At 40.4% G+C, this 27,446-nt stretch overlaps 1 protein-coding gene and 2 long non-coding RNA genes across 3 annotated transcripts; all 3 read right to left on the reverse strand.

Annotated features, from left to right (window-relative positions):
* Positions 1-1,307: 1,307 nt before the first annotated feature.
* Positions 1,308-4,361, reverse strand: LOC308326771. The gene is made up of 5 exons (XR_013965124.1): positions 4,301-4,361; positions 4,105-4,120; positions 3,892-3,989; positions 3,106-3,159; positions 1,308-1,460 (listed from the first exon to the last, which is right to left on the reverse strand). It is a non-coding gene; the product is annotated as an uncharacterized lncRNA (long non-coding RNA).
* A 10,207-nt stretch (positions 4,362-14,568) lies between these two features.
* On the reverse strand, positions 14,569-27,198 carry LOC308326772. Its single transcript, XR_013965125.1, has 3 exons — positions 27,163-27,198; positions 26,536-26,660; positions 14,569-14,678 (listed from the first exon to the last, which is right to left on the reverse strand). It is a non-coding gene; the product is annotated as an uncharacterized lncRNA (long non-coding RNA).
* LOC308327059 (putative DMBT1-like protein) lies at positions 14,619-24,896 on the reverse strand (the record flags this gene model as incomplete). The annotated part of the gene is made up of 5 exons (XM_080780198.1): positions 14,619-14,811; positions 15,250-15,564; positions 16,042-16,077; positions 24,404-24,529; positions 24,872-24,896. 5 exons carry the CDS (start codon positions 24,894-24,896, stop codon positions 14,681-14,683), a joined length of 633 nt encoding a protein of 210 aa, XP_080636324.1. The 3' UTR covers positions 14,619-14,680.
* Positions 27,199-27,446: the final 248 nt, after the last annotated feature.

A 27,446-nucleotide genomic window follows, 5' to 3' on the forward strand; every position in this document is an offset into this window, starting at 1 on the left:
TAAGACATGCACATCTAAATTAGATTCATGAACATCTGATGAAGTAAACATGTTATAGGCCAAAACGTAATGTGTATGCTGTCATCTTTTGTAGTGATGAGGCTATCATTTAATTGGCTGTGCATGAAACGTTGGATAATGATGGGTCCAGCGGTGTCTGTGTGTTGTGCTAGATTAGCTGTGAACAACAGACACACGTCCAATACATAACAGACACAATAGATTAGCTGTGAACAGACACACATCCAGTACAGACACAATAGATTAGCTGTGAACAGACACACGTCCAATACATAACAGACACAATAGATTAGCTGTGAACAGACACACGTCCAATACATAACAGACACAACACATAATCTCCTACTGTGAGAGCAGACTGGTAGGACAATGATGTGCATGGTGGCTATGAGAGATGTGGAAGGAGTTTATACACAACACCAGTGGGAGAACAAAGTCGTTTTAATTAAACTGCAAATACAAACATGGCTCTGATACATCCTCATTCACATCCAAGGTCCTTCATTAATTCATACTGTACAAGGATTATCACATTTTATGTACTACAGTATGACTTAACCCATGCATTGAGACCTGAGGGTCGATTCCACAAATGCTTCAGTATCAGTAGTTCTCACACTTTCAAGATTAAAATAATAATAATAATAATAATAATAAAAAACAAATGCAGATGTACAAGCTGATGTGATGTGCTGTGAGCTTGTATATCTGCTATTTTTGAATAGCCAACACAATAATGTAATACTTTCCCGGTTTTAATGGACTAAGAAAAGTGTAAATAGTTTTATTTACTTCACAATGTTCTAGCCCTAATGCCCTAAAGATACACACAGAATATTGTTGAAGAAACACAAACATTATTTCATAACAAAAACATTATTTGCTGGAGATGCAGGAAAGCAGCTTTCAGGCAGCAAACACTGTACGGACCCGTTTAATAGCTATAGTGAAAGCATTTTCTTTGCACATGCAAGTGTGCGTATGTGCCCATAGGGGAGAGAGAGAGCGGGGGGGGGGGGGGGGGGTGAGTCTTGCATTTGTATGCAGGTTATATTAATGTTACTCTCCATGTATTCATTTTTGATCCATTTGTATGGTTATATTAAGACCTGCAAATGCCTTATAAATCAGTAGTTTTTGTGCCGCCCCCAAATCAACTTATATTTGGCTGCAGACCCCCACCTGAAAATGCTTTGTGCCAGGGACCCCAGAAGAGAATATTAAAAGGAAAAGAAAAATAAGGAAAGAAAAGACCAAACTGGCACATGTATACAAGCAAAGTGAGCTTGTAGATATATGGTTTTTGAAAAGCCAATGCTAAAATCTAAAATGACAGCTGCTTTCCTGCATGGTTTGAATGGGGTTACACACATAAATGTCACCCTGCATGCATTGGTGAAGATATTGCTGTTGTCTTCATGTTGGATAGTCCTACCCGGCTGTATAAGGAGACGAAACAAAGATAATAATAAACCTTTAGGATACTGGATATTCTATCCACTGCCTTTCCTTAAGTATGGAACATGAAAAGATTGACTCATTCAGTTTTAGCATTCATTAAAGCTCTGTTACAACTTGTATAGTTAATAAAAAACCTTCACAATCCTGTTTCTGGTTTGGCACAAAGTTTGACCTGAAGCTCAAAATCTAGTCTTATTTCTCCCCTACCTGTATGCATACAGGCTCTACATTAGCACAGGAATTTCACGATTTCAGAACTCAAATATGTTGTAGAAGCGGAAAGTTACATAGCACAGCTTTAAGTTAACTTCCATCTCAACAGAATAAAAGCTCACAGTCAGTCGCATCTGCCTCCACACTAAAAGCTCACAATGTGTCGTATCTGCCTCCACAATAAAAGCTCACAATCAGCACAAAATCAATTAATTAAATCATTGGATTGGATCTTAAAAAATATATATATACTGTACCAATTTCATAATCTTGGTCTTGGTCGATTACTCCATAGATGCTTTTGTCGCCTAAATGTAAACAATTCACCCATTAACATAATTTGATTTGAATTATTCTACCAATTAAAAAAATACAATGTACTTCAAAAAAGGACATTAACCCATTTTGGGGTGGGAACCCCTTTTGGTGTTAGCATTATGTTACAGTTTAGCTATCGAAAAATAGCAGATCTACAAGCTCATATAGCGCGCCACCGAGTGGTGCGCTACGAGCTTGTAGGTCTGCTATTTTTGAAAAATCAAAGAACCACTGACATAGAAACATAGCTTTTTCAAAAAACTGTCAGGATGTATACATTTTTAGAATCTAATCTCAGGTCAAAATGGGTTTAAGGAACTTGCACACTTCTGTGTGTTTGGGATTAGGTCCTTGCAGACTTGTGTAACATTCTGAAAAAACATGGGGTAGAAAAAAGACTGACCGTGTTGCAGTGGGCAGTACACGCCATCAGGAGGAGGCCCACTTTGATTGGTCATTTGGTCTGCAGCTGAGCCCTGATTGGTTCCCTGAGACTGAACAGCTCTGTAATTAATAAATTAATAGGTGAATACATTATTACATGAATACATGAACACATGAATACAAGTAACATGAATAAATGTGTGTAAGACAGAGATCAATACTGTACTTGCCTGACACAACCTGGAACTGTAAATACAAAAAAAAAGGTTGTACCATAAATATTTGAACCAAACAAAAACATTTCAGTGCATTTCTCCTACTTTACATGTTAAAGGTTGTGAATGTGAACTATAGGTGATGTCACTGACAAACAATTAACTAATCTATCCTATATGAACAAAGCAATCATCAGAGATCTTGTGCTTAATCCATTATAAGCATTATGTTATACTTTAGCTATTGAAAAATAGCAGATCTACAATTTTTGAATATATATTATTTCAGTATAATAACGTTTTTAACTCAAATCTTTGCTTCTGGGGGGGGGGGGGGGGGGGAGGGGTTTCCCTGGAACAACATTTTTTCAGATGGGGGGGGGGGGGTCAGCGGCCAATCTCTTGTAATTGGTCCTTGACATGGAATTGTTTGATGTTTTTAACATAATATGTTAATAATAATAATATCTTATGTTAAACAATTATACTGTACCATTTTCATAGTCAGCATCAGGGTTGTGGATTACGCCATAGACGCTTGTGTCGCCTAAAGATAAACAGACATTTATTAATGCGGTGCTTATTGTTAATTCAAACATCATTTATTAATGCGGTGCTTATATTATTAATTCAAACATAATTTCAGTTCAGTTAATTATTTCTGCAAATCAGAAAAACAAAACAAACTGACAAGAACATACATTGTTAAATCAATGCATGACTTTTGATTGTTTTTTTATTTCTTTCTTTTTTATTTGAAGCTATATGCATTGCATTTGTTTAAAATTAGGACCAGTTGTGCAGAATTGTGACACAGCTCAGTGGACTCAGTGGTTAAAGTGTACACCCTGATATTTGCGGAAGTACTGTGTTTGTACATAAGCATGGAAATGGTGGTGGGTTTAGAGTAAATGGTGATGCCCCCCCCTCCCCCCTCCTACTAGTAGCTTAGGTAAATGGTGCATTCATTCAGACACCGATGACAGAGGAAACCATGCAAGGCACCCCAACCTGCCATCAGCAATTATAGAGGTCTCAGTGTCTTGCTCAGGGACACTTCGACACTATAGCTCTGGAGGAGCCCGGGTTCGAGCTGGCAACCTTGCGGTTCCCCATCCGGCCACTCTACCCCTGAGCCACTGCCGCCCCTGGTATTTGGCCGATAAAGTATATAGTTGTAGACCAGGGCAGTCTCAACGGAACTTAAGACGAGAGAGAGAGTGAAAATCACCTGGGTTTTAGTGTTCTAGGCGGTTAATCAATTAGTTCAAAGACTGACCGTGCTGCAGTGTGCTGTACAAGTCATCAGGAGACCCACTTTGATTGGTCATCTGGACTGCAGCTGAGCCCTGATTGGTTCCCTGAGACTGACTCGGTCTGTAATTAAGACATATATACATAAAATAAAAGAAGTAGAAAACATGACAGCATGAATGTACTGCGGTTATGTTGATACTGTACAGACAGAGATCAATACTGTAGGCCTACTTACCTGACACAACATGGAGCTGTTTAAAAAAAAGAAAAAACGGCTACATGAGTGGAACATAATATTGATCCTTCATATTGCTATGCTTTGATACTACTATTATAATATTGATCCTTCATATTGCTATGCTTTGATACTCTTCTACTTTTACGGAGGGTTGCTCAGTGATTGTAATGCATAATGTAGTGGTTCTTCTCACCTGTCCTGTATCGACGCAGCAGCAGCACCACCAGCAGGATGCTCAGTGGAATCACAACAACAATCAAACAACAACAATAGAGTCCTACAATCAAAGCTAGTTTGACAGATCCAGACACTGATGAAGGTTGAGTAGTAGTAGTAGTAGTAGTAGTAGTAGTAGATACAGACACTGATGGAGACACTACAACAACAATTACAACAATATTATTCTAAATGAATGGTATTATTAATGAATTAGTATTAGACCAACTAATTTCAGAATTTAGGGTATAGTGTACACAGTATGCCTTAAAAGTACAACCATTTAAGGACTGTTATGGCCTACCTATGGTGAGTGGGTCACTGTATTCAGTGTAGTAAAGTGTCTCTCCTCTCCCTCCTCTGCACCAGTACATTCCACCTTCTGCCACATTGAATGATCCAGTAGAGTATTGATCGATCAGTGAGTGTGTGTCGTTTTGGTACCAGTAGTATTTCCATCCAGAGGAGCCCTTCACAGAGCAGGTCAGTGTAACACTGCCCTCTACTGGTAGGACTCTCTGGTCAGCTGTCAGTGTGGCCTTTGGTTTATCTGTGGTTCACATTAGGAAGAAACACTAATTATTAGGGCCCTATTTTTTAACGGTGGAACTTAATCGGCACATGTAACGTTTTTAGCCTGACGGTGCCAAACTCATGGCGTGGGTTTTAATTTGGACGTCTCTTGTTTGGGTGAGAAAAGAGATTCTCCCGCACATCTTGACATCCTTTATCACGACGTCATTAACCCATTCTGAACGGGCACCCGTTTTGGTGTTAGCATCATGTTATGCTTTAGCTATTGAAAAAATAGCAGATCTACAAGCTCATAGCGCGCCACCGAGTGGCGCGCTACGAGCTTGTAGGTCTGCTATTTTTTGAAAAATCGAAGAACGACTGACATTTTTATAATCTGATCTCAGGTCAGAATGGGTTCATCAGACCAGTGTGTGTCCAGTGGAAACCTCGTACGAATCTGATCTCAGGTCAGAATGGGTTAATGCTGCTCGGAGCTCCCATAGATTTTAAGCTTGCATGCTTTCACTTCATGCACATGATCAGAAAAGCACTCTGTGTGAAAGCAACCTATAGTTAGTTCCTATACAGGTTGGGTCGTCCACTCACAGTTAACAGTCTTTGTATTGAGTTTGTGCTTGAAATGTACTGTAATTCTGCAAACTGTTAATAAAGATTTCAATCAATCAGGTGATGGAATACTCTGATTGTATTTCACTAACACCCAAAACAATTCCATGACTATAATTCAGTGCCCTTAATTAGCACCGGGCTCATGCAGACACATAATTATATAGCACCCACATTTTAGTTTCAGTACATTGTGTGTGTGTGTGTGTGTGTGTGTGTGTGTGTGTGTGTGTGTGTGTGTGTGTGTGTGTGTGTGTGTGTGTGTGTGTGTGTGTGTGTGTGTGTGTGTGTGTGTGTGTGTGTGTGCACACGTGTGCGTGCGTGTGTGTGTGTGCGTGTGTTTATGGGTACAGAACCACAATTAGAAGGTTCATAATGTGAGTGCTATAATTGATAATAAATAATGATGAGAAAGTATGATGATGTGACTTACCTGATACAGCCAAATGTACTCCACCATTTGGCCTAGTTTGTTTAAATTTCACTCCATTACCTGGTATTGGTTTTGTACCAACACAGTTGTATTCACCACTGTGGTTTAGCTGTGCTTTAAATGAATGTTTATTCTGACCAGATTCTCTAATTATTGTAACACCAACGCTATCATTGTCTATGATGTACAGCCAGTCAGTCGTCGGCCCTTCTTTCATGTCACATGTGAATGTAACAGTCTCTCCAGTAAATATGGGGGACCAGTCGGGTTCCAGGGTTAGAACAGCTGGTGTCTCTACACAAACACATAGAACACAAACATTTAAGTAGAATCAAACCAAATGAATCAAACCGTTGTCACTAAATCACAAATACACAAACAGCACAGACGTGCACGTGCGCACACACACACACACACACACACACACACACACACACACACACACGCACACACACACTGACACACGCATGCACATATATGTGTAACTTATAATGATGACTAGCAATAATAAACTGTAATAAAATAAAAAAGGGCGTACAGTATTTGACAGGTGTAAACATGACCTTGACTGAATTAATAAAGAGAATAAGTATTAATAATAATTAATATTCACCTTCACTGTGTCCAAAGGAGAGGAGGTTACTCAGCACTGAAACACAGTTGATGAGACCATATCAAGCTAAGAATAAAATCTATGCATTTTATTGCCAACTTTCAAGTTCAATAAACAAATGTTCAAGTAACAATAATTTGTCTTTTATGGTTTTATATTCATATATTACCATTGTGTTAATCAGAAAGCACCTTCCTATTTTCTGCGTTCAATTGTGTGTGGAGCTTTTTATTTGTATTTTTTAAGGAAACATTGTTCTATATAGTTGTGTGAATTTTGCACCCACTTCACTGACCAAGACAGGAAGTTGTAAACGTCTAGTAGGCCTAACTACAGTAGAGCACAACCTCGCGTCACCAGGCTTCATTTCCACCTCGGAGGAAAGCCTGGTCTGTGTTAGTAAATTGAGGAGGAAAGCCTGGTCTGTGTTAGTAAATTGAGGAGGAAAGCCTGGTCTGTGTTAGTAAATTGAGGAGGAAAGCCTGGTCTGTGTTAGTAAATTGAGGAGGAAAGCCTGGTCTGTGTTAGAAAATTGAGGAGGAAAGCCTGGTCTGTGTTAGTAAATTGAGGAGGAAAGCCTGGTCTGTGTTAGTAAATTGAGGAGGAAAGCCTGGTCTGTGTTAGTAAATTGAAGCCTGGTCTGTGTTAGTAAATTGCCGTGTGATGCCGGTCGAGATGTCATGTTGTGGTCATTGTTTTGGCCGGAACCCTCTAAACCAGGACAAGCCGGAAGAATAATACCTTGCGGCGTAAATGCCATTACTACACACCTACATTATATTAGATTTATTGTATTTCATAATACATTTCCAGCACTAGGGCTGCATGTAGGCTATACACCTTTCCAAAAATCCCCATGAGAATGATTCTGTCACGATCTGTGCCTTTTTATTTGTTCCTGGATTTTGGTTAAAAATAAATTAATAAACCTCCAGCATTTCGACTGCTCTGCGTCTGGGCCTCTCTGTACTGCATTTGTACAGTACATGAACTGGGGCTGTCATATAATCAAATATACAGTAGTATATTGTTTGTCTGGCCTTGTGGGAGAGAATAGTAGAAAGAACTCCTCATTACACTATAGGTTTGGTCCGACGTACATATACTACACCCTACCCCACACACTAACCTAACATATACTACACCCTACCCCACACACTAACCTAACCCTGATTCATTATAAATTATATATTGAAAATGATGTAAACAAGTCTTGTGCTTTTCATGGTTTCGTCCACAATGTAGCAATTTTTGTATTGACTGTGCATTCGTTTGAAATGTACCCGTTCTACATACTGTGACATAAAGAATTCAATCAATCATCAATGATCCTCAACCGGCCACGTATGTACTACAGAGATCTCACAGTATATGGGCACATGAAAGGGACACAGACAGAGAGCTAAAACGGGTGCTATATGACAACGGATATTATTCGGTTCCCAAGTTGCATCGTTCCCAAATAGGCCGGTGGCCAACGGGCACGTACAGGTCTAGTGTGTCTTAACCGGCCACACATGTCGGGTTCCACGGGTGAGTATTAACCGGCCACGCATGTTGTCGGACTGTTGCATGTCGGACTGAATCTTCTGCCGTAAATTAAACGTAAGAGTAACATGATCAAGACTCCACCTTAGCCCGTATTTTTTTGCCCTATAGCACTCGACGCCCGGCAGGCTTATGTAAAGGTTAAATTGTAATTTAGATAGCATGTTATGTAGACAGATGCTATGGTGAATTGGTTGACCTCGTATCCTACAGTATAGTTTTAATGTACAGATGTTTTATTTTTTTATGTTATACTGTTTAGAGTTAGACTGATGATACTGTAGGTTCTTGGTTTACTTTACTATAATTTCTATGCATTTGATTATTATTGATACATTTTCGTTATTTATGTGTACCTTCCTTACTGTAAATCACTCTGGATTACGTCTGAAAGACATCCTAAATTGTAAAATTGAACATTGCACTATAGTAATAATGGTGATATACTCACAGAGGACACCGAGCGAGATATGAGCCATCCTCTCATGTGAATCTGAACGTCCCTGAAAGACCTTTCTACTTCATGAACACTCTGAACTAATACTGATGTGACAAACAAAGAGAGAGAGAGAGAGAGAGAGAGAGAGAAAGAGGACGATAGGATCATGACATGAAGTTATTTAGTCATTTCAGTGCTATTCCTCTTTTTGAGTGGTACAGAGCTATGTGTGTGGTTGGGTGGCTGGGTGGGTCTGACTCTGGGTACGGAAACAGTATGGTTGTTTTTCACCACCTGTGCGCAACCTAACACACACACAAACGCACACGCACTTGTTATCTGTATATATGATTTCGAGTGTGCCAGTACAGTACAGTGATAGACAGTACAGCATAGTAGAAGGTACAGTAGAGGGACCCCCACACGGTAACCATGGGCGGAGCTTGGGGGGGGTGCAGGGGGGGCACTGCACCCCCTGGCAAAAATAAATAGAAATACAAATAACTTCTGGCTTCTGTAGTGCAGATGGAGACAGACACAGATTATTGTCTATTGTCTATTGTTGTATTGAGAGGGGGAGAGAGAGAGAGAGAGAGAGAGAGAGAGAGGGTGAGGAAGATGGTACACTTCATGTCATGAGCTCAGTTTCTGCAAGTAAATTCACATGTCTTCTTCCTCTTCCTCGAAGAGAGACTGAGTTGATCTCATTCATTCATTCATTCATTCATGTGATCGTTCGTTCATACCATTGTTTTATAAAGCAGTGGATGTTTTTTTTACCTCAAGGGCCTCTCAGACACAGCCTGTAAGCAGGCACTGAGGATAGGAGACGTGCATCTCTTAAGTTACACCAGCATGAAGCATGTTTGTAGCCTACATTCAGCACTTTTGAAGTGTTCAGTTCAATGTACACAAGCCAAAACGTACTTATTTTTTACGAGTTATAAGCCAAAACGTATACTGTATATTGTTATCTGTTATAGTGACAGCATGACGCTAATTTAAAACATAATTCAATGTAGCGTACATGCAAAGTTAGACAAATACACTGAAGACACATGGACAGGGGAAAACATAATCTCTCTCTTATGTGGAAAGAGTATAGACTGTTAACATAATGTTAAATGCAGGGCAATATGCACGGTGGCATAAGAGATGTGGAAGGAGTTTACACAACACCACCGGTGTGAGAACACAAAGTTGTTTTAATTAAACTGCAAATACAAACATGGCTCTGATACATCCTCATTCACATCCAAGGTCCTTAATTCATACTGTACAAGGATTATCACATTTTATGTACTACAGTATGACTTAACCCATGCATTGAGACCTGAGGGTCGATTCCACAAATGCTTCAGTATCAGTAGTTCTCACACTTTCAAGATTAAAATAATAATAATAATAATAATAATAATAAAAAACAAATGCAGATGTACAAGCTGATGTGATGTGCTGTGAGCTTGTATATCTGCTATTTTTGAATAGCCAACACAATAATGTAATACTTTCCCGGTTTTAATGGACTAAGAAAAGTGTAAATATAGTTTTATTTACTTCACAATGTTCTAGCCCTAATGCCCTAAAGATACACACAGAATATTGTTGAAGAAACACAAACATGACATTAATATTTCATAACAAAAACATTATTTGCTGGAGATGCAGGAAAGCAGCTTTCAGGCAGCAAACACTGTACGGACCCGTTTAATAGCTATAGTGAAAGCATTTTCTGTGTGCGTACGTGCCCATAGGGGAGAGAGAGAGAGAGAGAGAGAGAGGGGGGGGTTGATTCTTGCATTTGTATGCAGGTTATATTAATGTTACTCTCCATGTATTCATTTTTGATCCATTTGTATGGTTATTAAGACCTGCAAATGCCTTATAAATCAGTAGTTTTTGTGCCGCCCCCAAATCAATTTATATTTGGCTGCAGACCCCCACCTGAAAATGCTTTGTGCCAGGGACCCCAGAAGAGAATATTAAAAGGGGAAAAGAAAAATAAGGAAAGAAAAGACCAAACTGGCACATGTACAAGCAAAGTGAGCTTGTAGATATATGGTTTTTGAAAAGCCAATGCTAAAAATCTAAAATGACAGCTGCTTTCCTGGTTTGAATGGGGTTACACACATAAATGTCACCCTGCATGCATTGGTGAAGATATTGCTGTTGTCTTCATGTTGGATAGTCCTACCCGACTGTATAAGGAGACGAAACAAAGATAATAATAAACCTTTAGGATACTGGATATTCTATCCACTGCCTTTCCTTAAGTATGGAACATGAAAAGATTGACTCATTCAGTTTTAGCATTCATTAAAGCTCTGTTACAACTTGTATAGTTAATAAAAAACCTTCACAATCCTGTTTCTGGTTTGGCACAAAGTTTGACCTGAAGCTCAAAATCTAGTCTTATTTCTCCCCTACCTGTATGCATACAGGCTCTACATTAGCACAGGAATTTCACGATTTCAGAACTCAAATATGTTGTAGAAGCGGAAAGTTACATAGCACAGCTTTAAGTTAACTTCCATCTCAACAGAATAAAAGCTCACAGTCAGTCGCATCTGCCTCCACACTAAAAGCTCACAATGTGTCGTATCTGCCTCCACAATAAAAGCTCACAATCAGCACAAAATCAATTAATTAAATCATTGGATTGGATCTTTAAAAAAATATATATACTGTACCAATTTCATAATCTTGGTCTTGGTCGATTACTCCATAGATGCTTTTGTCGCCTAAATGTAAACAATTCATCCATTAACATAATTTGATTTGAATTATTCTACCAATTAAAAAAATACAATGTACTTCAAAAAAGGACATTAACCCATTTTGGGGTGGGAACCCCTTTTGGTGTTAGCATTATGTTACAGTTTAGCTATTGAAAAATAGCAGATCTACAAGCTCATATAGCGCGCCACAGAGTGGCGTGCTACGAGCTTGTAGGTCTGCTATTTTTGAAAAATCGAAGAACGACTGACATAGAAACATAGCTTTTTCAGAAAACTGTCAGGATGTAGAAGACATTTTATAGAATCTGATCTCAGGTCAAAATGGGTTTAAGGAACTTGCACACTTCTGTGTGTTTGAGATTAGGTCCTTGCAGACTTGTGTAACATTCTGAAAAAACATGGGGAAGAAAAAAGACTGACCGTGTTGCAGTGGGCAGTACACGCCATCAGGAGGAGGCCCACTTTGATTGGTCATTTGGTCTGCAGCTGAGCCCTGATTGGTTCCCTGAGACTGAACAGCTCTGTAATTAATAAATTAATAGGTGAATACATTATTACATGAATACATGAACACATGAATACAAGAATACAAGTAACATGAATAAATGTGTGTAAGACAGAGATCAATACTGTACTTGCCTGACACAACCTGGAACTGTAAATACAAAAAAAAAGGTTGTACCATAAATATTTGAACCAAATAAAAACATTTCAGTGCATTTCTCCTACTTTACATGTTAAAGGTTGTGAATGTGAACTATAGGTGATGTCACTGACAAACAATGAACTAATCTATCCTATATGAACAAAGCAATCATCAGAGATCTTGTGCTTAATCCATTATAAGCATTATGTTATACTTTAGCTATTGAAAAATAGCAGATCTACAATTTTTGAATATATATTATTTCAGAGCGAACGTTTTTAACTCAAATCTTTGCTTCTGGGGGGGGGGGGGGTTTCCCTGGAACAACATTTTTTCAGATGGGGGGGGGGGGGTCAGCGGCCAATCTCTTGTAATTGGTCCTTGACATGCGGAATTGTTTGATGTTTTTAACATAATATGTTAATAATAATAATATCTTATGTTAAATAATTATACTGTACCATTTTCATAGTCAGCATCAGGGTTGTGGATTACGCCATAGACGCTTGTGTCGCCTAAAGATAAACAGACATTTCAGTTCAGTTAATTATTTCTGCAAATCAGAAAAACAAAACAAACTGACAAGAACATACATTGTTAAATCAATGCATGACTTTTGATTGTTTTTTTATTTATTTCTTTTTTATTTGAAGCTATATGCATTGCTTTTGTTTAAAATTAGGACCAGTTGTGCAGAATTGTGACACAGCTCAGTGGACTCAGTGGTTAAAGTGTACACCCTGATATTTGCGGAAGTACTGTGTTTGTACATAAGCATGGAAATGGTGGTGGGTTTAGAGTAAATGGTGATGCGATGCCCCCCCCTTCCTACTAGTAGCTTAGGTAAATGGTGCATTCATTCAGACACCGATGACAGAGGAAACCATGCAAGGCACCCCAACCTGCCATCAGCAATTATAGAGGTCTCAGTGTCTTGCTCAGGGACGCTTCGACACTATAGCTCTGGAGAAGCCCGGGTTCGAGCTGGCAACCTTGCGGTTCCCCATCCAGCCACTCTACCCCTGAGCCACTGCCGCCCCTGGTATTTGGCCGATAAAGTATATAGTTGTAGACCAGGGCAGTCTCAACGGAACTTAAGACGAGAGAGAGAGAGAGAGAGAGAGACACCATCGAGCATATTGAAGTGTGTGAGTTGCCGTGTACACCTGCCTGTACAAAGAAAACGGGGATGTGGGCAGGGGAACACGAACACACCTACCTTCTATATGATGTCACTGAGCATCATGAAGGTACTGAAAGACCCACCCACCTCAGACAATCAGCGACATTATGAACATTACAAAACGTATAATTGTCCGGGTGAAAATCACCTGGGTTTTAGTGTTCTAGGCGGTTAATCAATTAGTTCAAAGACTGACCGTGCTGCAGCGTGCTGTACAAGTCATCAGGAGACCCTGCACTTTGATTGGTCATCTGGACTGCAGCTGAGCCCTGATTGGTTCCCTGAGACTGACTCGGTCTGTAATTAAGACACATATACATGTCATAAAAGAAGTAGAAAACATGACAGCATGAATGTACTGCGGTTATGTTGATACTGTACAGACAGAGATCAATACTGTAGGCCTACTTACCTGACACAACATGGAGCTGTTAAAAAAAAGAAAAAAACGGCTACATGAGTGGAACATAATATTGATCCTTCATATTGCTATGCTTTGATACTACTATTATAATATTGATCCTTCATATTGCTATGCTTTGATACTCTTCTACTTTTACGGAGGGTTGCTCAGTGATTGTAATCCATGATGTAGTGGTTCTTCTCACCTGTCCTGTATCGACGCAGCAGCAGCACCACCAGCAGGATGCTCAGTGGAATCACAACAACGAGTCCTACAATCAACATTATCAACCCTAGGTTGACTGTAGTCACTGGAGGTTGAGTAGATCCAGACGCTGATGAAGGTTGAGTAGTAGTAGTAGTAGTAGTAGTAGTAGTAGATCCAGACACTGATGGAGACACTACAACAACAATTACAACAATATTATTCTAAATGAATGCATTAGTATTAGACCAACTCATTTCAGAATTTAGGGTATAGTGTACACAGTATGCCTTAAAAGTACAACCATTTAAGGACTGTTATGGCCTACCTATGGTGAGTGGGTCACTGTATTCAGTGTAGTAAAGTGTCTCTCCTCTCCCTCCTCTGCACCAGTACATTCCACCTTGTGCCACATTGAATGATCCAGTAGAGTATTGATCGATCAGTGAGAATGTGTCCTTTTGTTGGTACAAGTAGTATTTCCATCCAGAGGAGCCCTCCACAGAGCAGTTCAGTGTAACACTGCCCTCTACTGGTAGGACTGTCTGGTCAGCTGTCAGTGTGGCCTTTGGTTTATCTGTGGTTCACATTAGGAAGAAACACTTATTAGGGCCCTATTTTTTAACGGTGGAACTTAATTGGCGTGTTTGTGTGTGTGTGTGTGTGTGTGTGTGTGTGTGTGTGTGTGTGTGTGTGTGTGTGTGTGTGTGTGTGTGTGTGTGTGTGTGTGCGTGTGCGTGTGTGCGTGCGTGTGTTTATGGGTACAGAACTCATAATATGAGTGCTATGATTGATAATAAATAATGTCGATGATGAGAAAGTACATGATGATGTGACTTACCTCCTGATACAGTCAAAGATACTCCATTTGGCCTAGTTTGTTTCCAAGACGTTCTTTTTTTTTTATACCAAGACATTTGTATTCACCACTGTGGTTTAGCTGTGCTTGAAATGAATGTTTATCTGAACAGAATCTTTAACTAATGTAACACCATCACTAGTATTCTCTATGATGTACAGCAGTCAGTCGTCGGCCCTTCTTTCATGTCACATGTGAATGTAACAGTCTCTCCAGTAAATATGGGGGACCAGTCGGGTTCCAGGGTTAGAACAGCATTCTCTACACCAGCTGGTGTCTCTACACAAACACATAGAACACAAACATTTAAGTAGAATCAAACCAAATGAATCAAACCGTTTTCACTAAATCACAAATACACAAACAGCACAGACGTGCACGCGCGTGCACGCGCGCACACACACACACACACACACACACACACACACACACACACACACACACACACACCTTGATGATCTTCATCATCATACATCATCTGATGAACAACTGAATTTATGTGATTAGTTCGCCAATTTGCTCGTCCACATATGATGTAAATTTCCCCTTCATTGTCAATGGCATTTAATGTTTGTGTTGCCCACAAATTTACGTCATATTTGGCGGATATTTGACCTAATTTAATTGTCAATGGCAAATATGAGACACGAGTGTGTGGACAAAAGCTGTATATAAAATCACACATGTGTGAAGTGAGGGGCTCTCTAATCATCATACCTTCACAAACAACACCAGCATCTTCAATGTGACCACAGTTGTGGTCTCCAAACTCTGAATGTCTGCACTGTGAGAGACTCGTTTCACTGCCTGAACACTTGACATCATCCAACCAGATGTCCCCAACACCCCGTCCAAAGTATGCTTTGCTCTTTGCTGACAGAGCCCGTCCACAGCCTAACTGTCTACACACTACCTGGGCATCATTCACATCCCACTTATCATGACACACTGTCCCCCAAATGTCATTGTAGGAGATCTCTACCCTGCCTGAACAGGAGTTTGAGCCGTTGACCAGCCTCACTGGATGAGCTACTGAGTGAGAAGAAAAACATAAAAACATGTTATTGGAAGAACAGTTTAATTCTTCATTGTGTTTAAATTTCATGATTCCTGAATATTATAGAAAATGTGATGCATGAAGGTTTCATTAAAACACACAGTATAGTAAAATGTACAACTGTTGCATTTCTATCTCTAATAAAGTATTCAATCAGTCAGTCAATCATTCAATCAATCAATCAATAAATCAATCTACTCGTTATTTACCCCCCCCCCCCCCCCCCCCCCCCCAACTGCGAAAAACGAATTGCGTTCATTATTACGAGTAACGCAATGTTACTTGAATGAGTAATATGTAATAGTAATACTGTTTTGGCTAAAGGAATATATACGTTACACTACTCGTTACTGTGGAAAGTAGAAATATAACTTTACAGCAATACATTACTAAAGAAACACGTTACTGCCCATCACTACTGTATACCCAAAATGAAGTTGACGTTGTCTCACCATCTGTTTGAGCATGTTCACAACAGACGAGAAGCACTGTGGAGAGAGAGAGGAGAGAGAGAGAGAGAGAGAGAGAGAGAGAGAGAGAGAGAGAGAGAGAGAGAGAGAGAGAGAGAGAGAGAGATTGTTAATGGTTCATGGCTCAATGACACTGCTTTATATATAAAGCCCAGATTATACCCTGGGGTGTAAAAACACAAGCAACTTTAACTGTGGGTATAGTTTGGCTGGGGGGAAAACGTCCAATTCCTAAGTGGACACTGATACCTCCTGCATGGTCTCAACAGAGACCAATGGTAGCAGCTTGTGTTGCAGATCGCGAGGACACTCGCCTCCTGAGCAACTGCCTCCCCTATACATGTTCAACTGCCTCTCCTAAGTCCTAACTGAATACATGTTCAACTGCCTCTCCTATGTCCTAACTGAATACATGTTCAACTGCCTCTCCTATGTCCTAACTGAATACATGTTCAACTGCCTCTCCTATGTCCTAACTGAATACATGTTCAACTGCCTCTCCTAAGTCCTAACTGAATACATACTGTACAACTGCCTCCCCTATACATGTTCAACTGCCTCTCCTATGTCCTAACTGAATACATACTGTACAACTGCCTCCCCTATACATGTTCAACTGCCTCTCCTATGTCCTAACTGAATACATACTGTACAACTGCCTCCCCTATACATGTTCAACTGCCTCTCCTATGTCCTAACTGAATACATGTTCAACTGCCTCCCCTATACATGTTCAACTGCCTCTCCTATGTCCTAACTGAATACATGTTCAACTGCCTCCCCTATACATGTTCAACTGCCTCTCCTATGTCCTAACTGAATACATGTTCAACTGCCTCCCCTATACATGTTCAACTGCCTCTCCTATGTCCTAACTGAATACATGCTCCATCTTATCATGATGAAGATTATGGTTTTATATTCATATATTACCATTGTGTTAATCAGAAAGCACCTTCCTATTTTCTGCGTTCAATTGTGTGTGGACCTTTTTATTTGTATTTTTTAAGGAAACATTGTTCTATATAGTTGTGTGAATTTTGCACCCACTTCACTGACCAAGACAGGAAGTTGTAAACGTCTAGTAGGCCTAACTACAGTAGAGCACAACCTCGCGTCACCAGGCTTCATTTCCACCTCGGAGGAAAGCCTGGTCTGTGTTAGTAAATTGAGGAGGAAAGCCTGGTCTGTGTTAGTAAATTGAGGAGGAAAGCCTGGTCTGTGTTAGTAAATTGAGGAGGAAAGCCTGGTCTGTGTTAGTAAATTGAGGAGGAAAGCCTGGTCTGTGTTAGTAAATTGAGGAGGAAAGCCTGGTCTGTGTTAGTAAATTGAGGAGGAAAGCCTGGTCTGTGTTAGTAAATTGAGGAGGAAAGCCTGGTCTGTGTTAGTAAATTGAGGAGGAAAGCCTGGTCTGTGTTAGAAAATTGAGGAGGAAAGCCTGGTCTGTGTTAGTAAATTGAGGAGGAAAGCCTGGTCTGTGCTAGTAAATTGAGGAGGAAAGCCTGGTCTGTGTTAGTAAATTGAGGATGAAAGCCTGGTCTGTGTTAGTAAATTGAGGAGGAAAGCCTGGTCTGTGTTAGTAAATTGAGGAGGAAAGCCTGGTCTGTGTTAGTAAATTGAGGAGGAAAGCCTGGTCTGTGTTAGTAAATTGAGGAGGAAAGCCTGGTCTGTGTTAGAAAATTGAGGAGGAAAGCCTGGTCTGTGTTAGTAAATTGAGGAGGAAAGCCTGGTCTGTGTTAGTAAATTGAGGAGGAAAGCCTGGTCTGTGCTAGTAAATTGAAGCCTGGTCTGTGTTAGTAAATTGCCGTGTGATGCCGGTCGAGATGTCATGTTGTGGTCATTGTTTTGTCATCAGGCCGGAACCCTCTAAACCAGGACAAGCCGGAAGAATAATACCTTGCGGCGTAAATGACATTACTACCCACCTTACATTATATTAGATTTATTGTACTTCATAATACATTTCCAGCACTAGGGCTGCATGTAAGCTATACACCTTTCCAAAAATCCCCATGAGAATGATTCTGTCACGATCTGTGACATTTTATTTGTTCCTGGATTTTGGTAAAAAAAAAATTAATAAACCTCCAGCATTTCGACTGCTCTGCGTCTGGGCCTCTCTGTACTGCATTTGTACAGTACATGAACTGGGGCTGTCATATAATCAAATATACAGTAGTATATTGTTGTTTGTCTGGCCTTGTGGGAGAGAATAGTAGAAATAACTCCTCATTACACTATAGGTTTGGTCCGACGTACATATACTACACCCTACCCCACACACTAACCTAACCCTGATTCATTATAAATTATATATTGAAAATGATGTAAACAAGTCTTGTGCTTTTCATGGTTTCGTCCACAATGTAGCAATTTTTGTATTGACTGTACATACTGTGACATAAAGAATTCAATCAATCATCAATGATCCTCAACCGGCCACGTATGTACTACAGAGATCTCACAGTATATGGGCACATGAAAGGGAGAGCTAAAACGGGTGCTATGACAACGGATATTATTCGGTTCCCAAGTTGCATCGTTCCCAAGTATGCCGGTGGCCAACGGGCACGTACAGGTCTAGTGTGTCTTAACCGGCCCCACATGTCGGGAGCCACGGGTGAGGATTAACCGGCCACGCATGTTGTCGGACTGTTGCATGTCGGACTGAATCTTCTGCCGTAAACGTAAGAGTAACATCAAGACTCCACCTTAGCCCGTATTTTTTTGCCCTATAGCACTCGACGCCCGGCAGGCTTATGTAAAGGTTAAATTGTAATTTAGATAGCATGTTATGTAGACAGATGCTATGGTGAATTGGTTGACCTCGTATCCTACAGTATAGTTTTAATGTACAGATGTTTTATTTTTTATATTATACTGTTTATAGTTAGACTGATGATACTGTAGGTTCTTGGTTTACTTTACTATCATTTCTATGCATTTGATTATTATTGATAAATATTCGTTATTTATGTGTACCTTCCTTACTGTAAATCACTCTGGATTACGTCTGCAAGACATCCTAAATTGTAAAATTGAACATTGTACTATTAATAATGGTGATATACTCACAGAGGACACAGAGCGAGATATGAGCCATCCTCTCATGTGAATCTGAACGTCCCTGAAAGACCTTTCTACTTCATGAACACTCTGAACTAATACTGATGTGACAAACAGAGAGAGAGAGAGAGAGAGAGAGAGAAAGAGGACGATAGGATCATGACATGAAGTTATTTAGTCATTTCAGTGCTATTCCTCTTTTTGAGTGGTACAGAGCTATATGTGTGTGGGTGGGTGCCTGGGTGGGTCTGAGTACGGAAACAGTATGGTTGTTTTTCACCACCTGTGCGCAACCTAACACACACACAAACGCACACGCACTTGTTATCTGTATGATTTCGGGTGTGCCAGTACAGTACAGTGATAGACAGTACAGCATAGTAGAAGGACCCCCACACGGTAACCATGGGCGGAGCTTGGGGGGGTGCAGGGGGGGCACTGCACCCCCTGGCAAAAATAAATAGAAATACAAATAACTTCTGGCTTCTGTAGTGCATGTGTGTATGTGTGTGTGAGCTGCTGTACTACCTATAAATAACTCATTTTTAGGGGTTAGGGCATTGTAAAAACGCGTGCGTGCGGGTGTCTTTCGCCAAGCAGTCGTTCGCCAAGCAGTCGAGTTCAAGCTCCGCCTATGACGGTAACTGTCATTTCTCAACCGTTTCGGACGTGGGACGGCTCACCGGAATCGACCCGGGCCCCTGTGTGCACACATCACAACGCAACGCAGTTAGTTAGTTAGTTAGTTAGTTAGTTAGTTAGTTTATTTATCTCAGTCATTTACAGTTTAGTACATTTCAGAATGAGGGTTTCAGAATTACAGTGACTGAAAAGGTTTGGGCTGAAGCCGAAGCTTATTATGCCCACCTTTTTAATGATTCAAAAAATAGAAGGAAGAAAAGAAAGGAACAGAAAAGAAGAACTATAGCTAAACCACAAAGTGTCACATCATTGATTGACAAAGACACCCTAAACCACACATGAAACAGGAACATGAGCTTATTCTGTGAAGACATTTGTGCTAAATATGAATACCATTTAAACAGCATGATGCAAAACTATAGTCATAATTTGTTTGAAAGGTGAGTTGTGTCGTACACAGTCATATCTTATACAGTAAATATTACTGTTTGTGTTGTTGTTGATGAGAGAAAGCTATATGCCTTTAAACAGGACTGTTTGGACAATGCTTTTGTGGCTTAAATATTTGTGCTAAGAGTTAAACAAATATACATTATTACTAAATAAGTAGTAGGTTTCGGGGGGTATGTGAGATGGAGGTGAGATTTAAGCAGTCACACCTGGCCTGAGTCAAACTAAAGAGCCTTAACCCATTCTGACCCGAGATCAGATTCATACGAGGTTTCCACTGGACACACACTGGTCTGATTAACCCATTCTGACCTGAGATCAGATTCTAAAAATGTCAGTCGTTCTTCGATTTAAAAAAAAATAGCAGATCTACAAGCTCATACAAGCTCACCGCGCGCCACCGAGTGGCGCGCGGTAAGACATGCACATCTAAATTAGATTCATGAACATCTGATGAAGTAAACATGTTATAGGCCAAAACGTAATGTGTATACTGTCATCTTTTGTATAGTGATGAGGCTATAATTTAATTGGCTGTGCATGAAACGTTGGATAATGATGGGTCCAGCGGTGTCTGTGTGTTGTGCTAGATTAGCTGTGAACAACAGACACACATCCAGTACATAACAGACACAATAGATTAGCTGTGAACAGACACACATCCAATACATAACAGACACAATAGATTAGCTGTGAACAGACACACGTCCAATACATAACAGACACAAAACATAATCTCCTACTGTGAGAGCAGACTGGTATAGGAAAATGTGCATGGTGGCTATGAGAGATGTGGAAGGAGTTTACACAACACCAGTGGGAGAACAAAGTCGTTTTAATTAAACTGCAGATTCTTATACAGAGATCTGATACATTCACATCCAAGGTCCTTCTTCATAATGTACAAGGATTATCGCAACATTTTATGAACTATAACTTAACCCATGCAGGGGTGGGCAATTATTTTCCCAAGGGGCCAAATGAGAAACAAAATAGTGTTGAGGGCCGGGCCAAAAGGCTGAACTCAGTTCTGCATAATGTACATTTTATTTCTATATAAAAAGCAGTAAATGGCATTGTTTTGACAAGCTGGTAAGAGTATTAAGCAATAGTAATAAAAGTGCAGGTTGCCTTACAAAAATGTCATTTATTCAATCAAATGTTCCAAAACAATGGTAAACAAGTTGCTATAATCACACGCAATTCACGGCAGGAAACAGATTGTGCAGGAGTAAATAAACAGGCTTTCAAAAGCACGCATAGATTAAAATTTGAAAGTATGTTCTATTTTCTAATTTCCAACAATTCCAAGTAACCTTTCACAGGCCGGTCGGAGTCAGCCAAAGGGCCACATTTGGCCCCCGGGCCGTGTGATGTCCAGGTCTTGTGCACTTAACTTCATTCTGACCTGAGATCAGATTCTAAAAATGTCTTGTATACGTCCTGACAGTTTTCATTCTGACCTGAGATCAGATTCTAAAGATGTCTTGTATACGTCCTGACAGTTTTCTGAAAAAGCTATGTTTCTTTGATTTTTTTCAAAAATAGCAGACCTACAAGCTCGTAGCGCGCCACTCGGTGGCGCGCTATGAGCTTGTAGATCTGCTATTTTTCAATAGCTAAAGCATAACATGATGCCAACACCAAAAGGGGTTCCCGCCCAAAATGGGTTAACCCATTGAGAGACCTGAGTGTCGGCCCGTATCCGGTTAGCTCAATCGTCGGCGTGCCGCAGGTTCTACTCCCCATCCCGACGGCCCAACCTACAGTATCAATAAAGGCAGAAAAAGCCAAAAATATATATTTAAGAGAAACCTGAGGGTCGATTCCACAAAATGCCTTCTAAATCAGTACTTCTCACACTTTAGAGATTTTCCAAAAATGTAGGAAAAATAGCAGATGTATACAAGCTCCCAGCGCGGCACGAAGTGATGTGCTGTGAGCTTGTATAACAAAAATCAAATACTGAATAAAATCATTAACATTTTGCACTTTTAAAACTACAACAAATACCCATACTGTCCCGAATATAAGACGACTGTGATTATAAGACGACCTCCATTTTTCAAGACTCATTTGTGGAAAAAGAACATTGAACATCTAGATATATAGTAGGCTACATTGTGTCAAATGTGCTATAATGAGGAAACTGTATGCTAAGGTGACAGCATTTTGCATGTGTGGAAATGCAAGTGTGCGTACTGTGCATGGATGGACACACACACACACACACACACACGCACACACACACACACACACACACACACACACACACACACACACACACACACACACACACACACACACACACACACACACACACACACACACAGACACAGACACAGAGAGAGAGGTGGGGGGGGATTCTTGCAGCATTTATGGAAGAGGGAAGTCACATAGCACAGCTAAGGTAAATTCCATCTCAACAGAATTACAAGCTGTGTGTTACAACATGTCCTACATACAACAAAATCTGACATCAGCTAACGCAAAATAATATAATTCATTATTAATTGGATCTTTGAAAAATCAGTATACTGTACCATTGCTGTAGTCGTCAGAGTGAGACCGATTACCCCATAGATGCTTGTGTCGCCTAAAAGTAAACAATTATATGGTGCTTATTTTTGTTACGTCAAACATGTTTTCATTTTAATTGTTCTACTAATTTAATTAAAAAATAACATACTTTGATATACTTCCAAAAGCATTTTTAATCGGAAGTCACACATCCATTCAGATCCTAATTAGAACCAGTTTGTCAGAAGTGTCAGAAGAATATGATTGGTTGAAAGACTGACCGTGTTGCAGTGTGCAGTATATGTCATCAGGAGGAGCCTCACTATGATTGGTCATCCTCTGGCCTACAGCTGAGCCCTGGTTGGTTCCCTGAGACTGAACAGCTCTGTAATGAATACATTCATGAACTAGACAAAGTGCCCCTCGGGGCACAGGTCTCCACCAGGGCAGGTCAAAGGTCACAGGTCTCCACCAGGGCAGGTCAGGTTATGGCCATTTCTTCTTACGCCTTTGATGGCAATTGGATGATTTGAGGCATTTTGTTCCAAAAATGTGTTTTGAAAAAATCCACCAGCTGTTGGTGGTCGCTATAACAGGCCAATGTGAAAAGGGTGGGATATATTCCTCGGCCTAGTAGGAACGTCTGTGAAAGATTTCACGTAAATTGCACGCTGCGTTCATGATTTGAGGCTTTTTTTCCCAGAACGGGCCAATGTAAGGCAATTAGGATGGAATATGAAATATCGGACAGATCTGTGTTGAGCACTGTGACTATAGAGATAGTGTGTAACAATTTGCAGGATTTTTGGACAGAATATGGAGGAGTAAAGTCAGTTTCCTGGTGGCACTATAACAGGCCGTTCTGGAAAATGTGGGGCAGAGGTTCATCGATGGCATCCAGGGAGTGTGTTTGCAAAGTTTGGCATGGACCGGGTTAACGGTGCCGGAGATTATCTGTACACAGACGGGCGGACGGACACAATCACACACACACGCACGGACGGATCCCAGTGCAAAACATACTCTCCCCCGATGCCTTCGGCCTGGTGGAGACAATAGTGAGCTTCATAACTTCATGAATTCATAAATGTGTGTGCGTGTGTAAAGACAGAGATCAATAGGCAACTGTACTTGCCTGACACAACCTGAAGCTGTAAATAAAAAAGGTACAATATTTTAGTGCATTTCTCCTACATAAATCCTGTGGGTGGTGCATACAGTATATGTCGGTTAGACATGCTAACAGCACGACAGGCATTAGTCCAACAACACCGACATGTGTGGCCGTTTACAACTAACCCGTACGGGCTCCCGACATGCGTGGCCGGTTTACAACTAACCTGTGGCCGGTTAATACTTGCCTGTGGCTCCCGAAATGCGTGGCAGGTTAAAACGAACCCATGGCTCCTGACATGCATGGGCGGTTAAAGCTGGAACCTGTGGCAGGTTAAAACTATAAGCCGTGCGGTTTCCTGTGAGGTTGGGTTTTGGGTAGGGTGTCGGACTATACTAATGCCCGTCAGGACTGTTAGTACGTCAGACCAAACACATGCATGCACCCAGACTAAACTATAGCAGCTAAATGAGTGTATATTAAACATATCATTGATCCTTCATAACGCTATGCTATACGGTACTCTTCTACTTTTACATTGGGTTCTCTCACCTGTCCTGTATCGACGCAGCAGCACCACCAGCAGGATGGTGAGTGGAATCACAACAACAAGTCCTACAATCAACCACACTGCGTGTGAAGAAGTGTGAAGTGGTGGAGATCCAGACGGCTGAGACACTAAACCACAATTAAAATATCACGAATAATTACAAAATGTAAACTAAGTGAATACATTAGTAATTAGAACAACACATTTTCAGCATTTGGGCTATATGTGTATGGCTGTATGTAGTCGTTTTCAACCAGTGGTCCGTGGACCACTAATGGTCCTTGAGGGGTTCCAGGTTGTCCCCATATGCTAAATGATGGAGAGTTGGTATAACCATGGACCCTTATTACATATTTAACCCTTATATATCTTTAACTGGTCCATTTGGTTTCATTTTACACTCTCAAGAGTTAAATTATCTGCATTACTTAATTTACAAGAAGTCTAGATACGCAAGGTTCAATGTTTACCTGTTATCTCTGCTAATGGTACCATGATTACAACATCAATACAGCATGGAATGGTGGACAAAATCTTATCCAATATTCTTTAGTTTTGTGTCTGAGAGGCTAAATGTCATCAATTGGTGGTCCGTGGCTCAAATGCAGAACAGAATAGATATTGGACATCATTTGAAAGGGGTGAAAACCACTGCCTTAAAACATAACCATTTAATGACCTATGTTATACCTATGGTGAGTGGGTCACTGTATTCAGTGTAGTAAAGTGTCTCAGGTGCTCCTCTCCCTCCTCTGCACCAGTACATTCCACCTTCTGACACATTGAATGATCCAGTAGACTGAGTAGAGTATTGATCGATCAGTGAGTGTGTGTCGTCTTGGTACCAGTAGTATTTCCATCCAGAGGAGCCCTCCACAGAGCAGTTCAGTGTAACACTGCCCTCTACTGGTAGGTGTGTCTGGTCAGCTGTCAGTGTGGCCTTTGGTTTATCTGTGGATCACATTTTGGAGGAAATGCTTTAACACTTGAATGGATTCTTCCTGGTGAAACTGTGTGGGCTACTGCAGATGAGAGCTACACTAGCCTACCGTATATGCCTACCGTATATGCCAAATATTACATTTATAGGGGGAAAATATTGGGGATTTTCTTTTTGTGTTGGTGTTTAGAAGTGCTCATTGGACATCACTCAACGGCCCTGGCTGCATCATGCATGCCACCTGTTTTGAATTTGCACATAATGCAGGACGCAGCAGGAGCTTGCTTTACTGAAAACGAGCGCTTTCCAAACTCCAACACAAATCACCTGCAAGGGATTTCTTGACAGGAAGCAGCTCATCATCACATATCCACGGTGGACTTTTATGAAACAAGCATTTTGCAGATGATAGAAGGAGGATAATTCAAGCTTTTCATACAGCTGCAATGTTGGTGAGTTTGACGCTGTTAACCCATTCTGACCTGAGATCAGATTCATACGAGGTTTCCACTTGACACACACTGGTCTGATGAACCCATTCTGACCTGAGATCAGATTCTAAAAATGTCAGTCGTTCTTCGATTTTTCAAAAATAGCAGACCTACAAGCTCGTAGCGCGCCACTCGGTGGCGCGCTATGAGCTTGTAGATCTGCTATTTTTCAATAGCTAAAGCATAACATGATGCTAACACCAAAACGGGTTCCCGTACAGAATGGGTTAAATACAATCCAGCGGCATCCGGGGTGTCTGCTCACAGGCTCGCAAACAGATCGACAGACAAGAGCGTAAAAAAACAGAACCCCCACCCTAGCCTATCCGGCCTGGTAGATATATGAAAAGATAGACTATAATATAATTACGATAATAATGCATATCTGTATTATCAAATCCCACTCAAGTTCTTCATACACAATATTAATGCATTTGTGTACAGAACCACAATTAGAAGGCTAATATAGCCTTGAGTGTTATGGTTGTTATTAAAAATAAAATAATAATATGTCAGTGATGAGAATTGAGAAAGTATGATGATGTGACTTACCCGATACAGTCAAAGTTACTAGATTTAGCCTAGTTTGTTTCACTTGATTTGATTTTGAACCAAGACAGTGGTATTTACCACTGTGGTTTAGCTGTGCTTGAAATGAATGTTTATTCTGACCAGATGCTCCTCTAACTAATGTACCACCAACACTATCATTCTCTATGATGTACAGCCAGTCAGTCTCCGGCCCTTCTTTCATGTCACATGTGAATGTAACAGTCTCTCCAGTAAATATGGGGGACCAGTCGGGTTCCAGGGTTAGAACAGCATTCTCTACACAAACACATAGAACACAAACATTTAAGTAGAATCAAACCAAATGAATCAAACAGTCAGTCTGTCACTAAATCACACTAACGACAAGCAAGTAGAGTAGAGGAGTCCTGCTCAGGTGCAGTAAGTGTGGGGAAAAGCTCCATATTCGGACACAAGTCATCATTGCAATAGAGCAGTGGTGACCCCATTATATAGGGGGGCACAATTGGTGGAAAATGTGGTTATTTAAAAGAATATCCCTAAAAAAGATAAGAAAATGGAGCTGGGAACAATTCTCCTTTGGTCCACCCATTCCTGTGACACAGACGTGTGCGCACATTGGCACACGTCCTACCTGCAGTAATAATGATAATGACTACTAGCAATAACAAACTGTAATGTAATACAGCACATCTTGGTTTATTGTATTATGAATTAATCAAATAATCAAGAGCGTACAGTATTTGACATGTGTATGATTTTGACTGAGTGAATAAAGAGAATAATAAGGAATATTCACCTTGACTGTGTCCAAAGGAAATTAAGTTACTCAGCAGCACTGAAACACATTTGATGAGACAATATCAAGCTACAGTATATGAATAAATGTGTGCATTTCAATTATATCCACGTTCACGTTCAACAAACAAATCACAATTAAGTAACAATATTTTTTGATGCCATTTTTTTTAAAGCACATTCTTGTTTTCTGCTTTCAATATTGTGCACCTGCTGCAAAGGTGATATCCATATCCTTATATACTGTATTCTATATTTAGAAGGCAATTTGCATGTAAGCTTATG

This window comes from Protomyctophum bolini (assembly GCF_963924005.1).
Source record: "Protomyctophum bolini genome assembly, chromosome: 13".
NCBI classification, from domain to species: Eukaryota; Metazoa; Chordata; class Actinopteri; order Myctophiformes; family Myctophidae; genus Protomyctophum; species Protomyctophum bolini.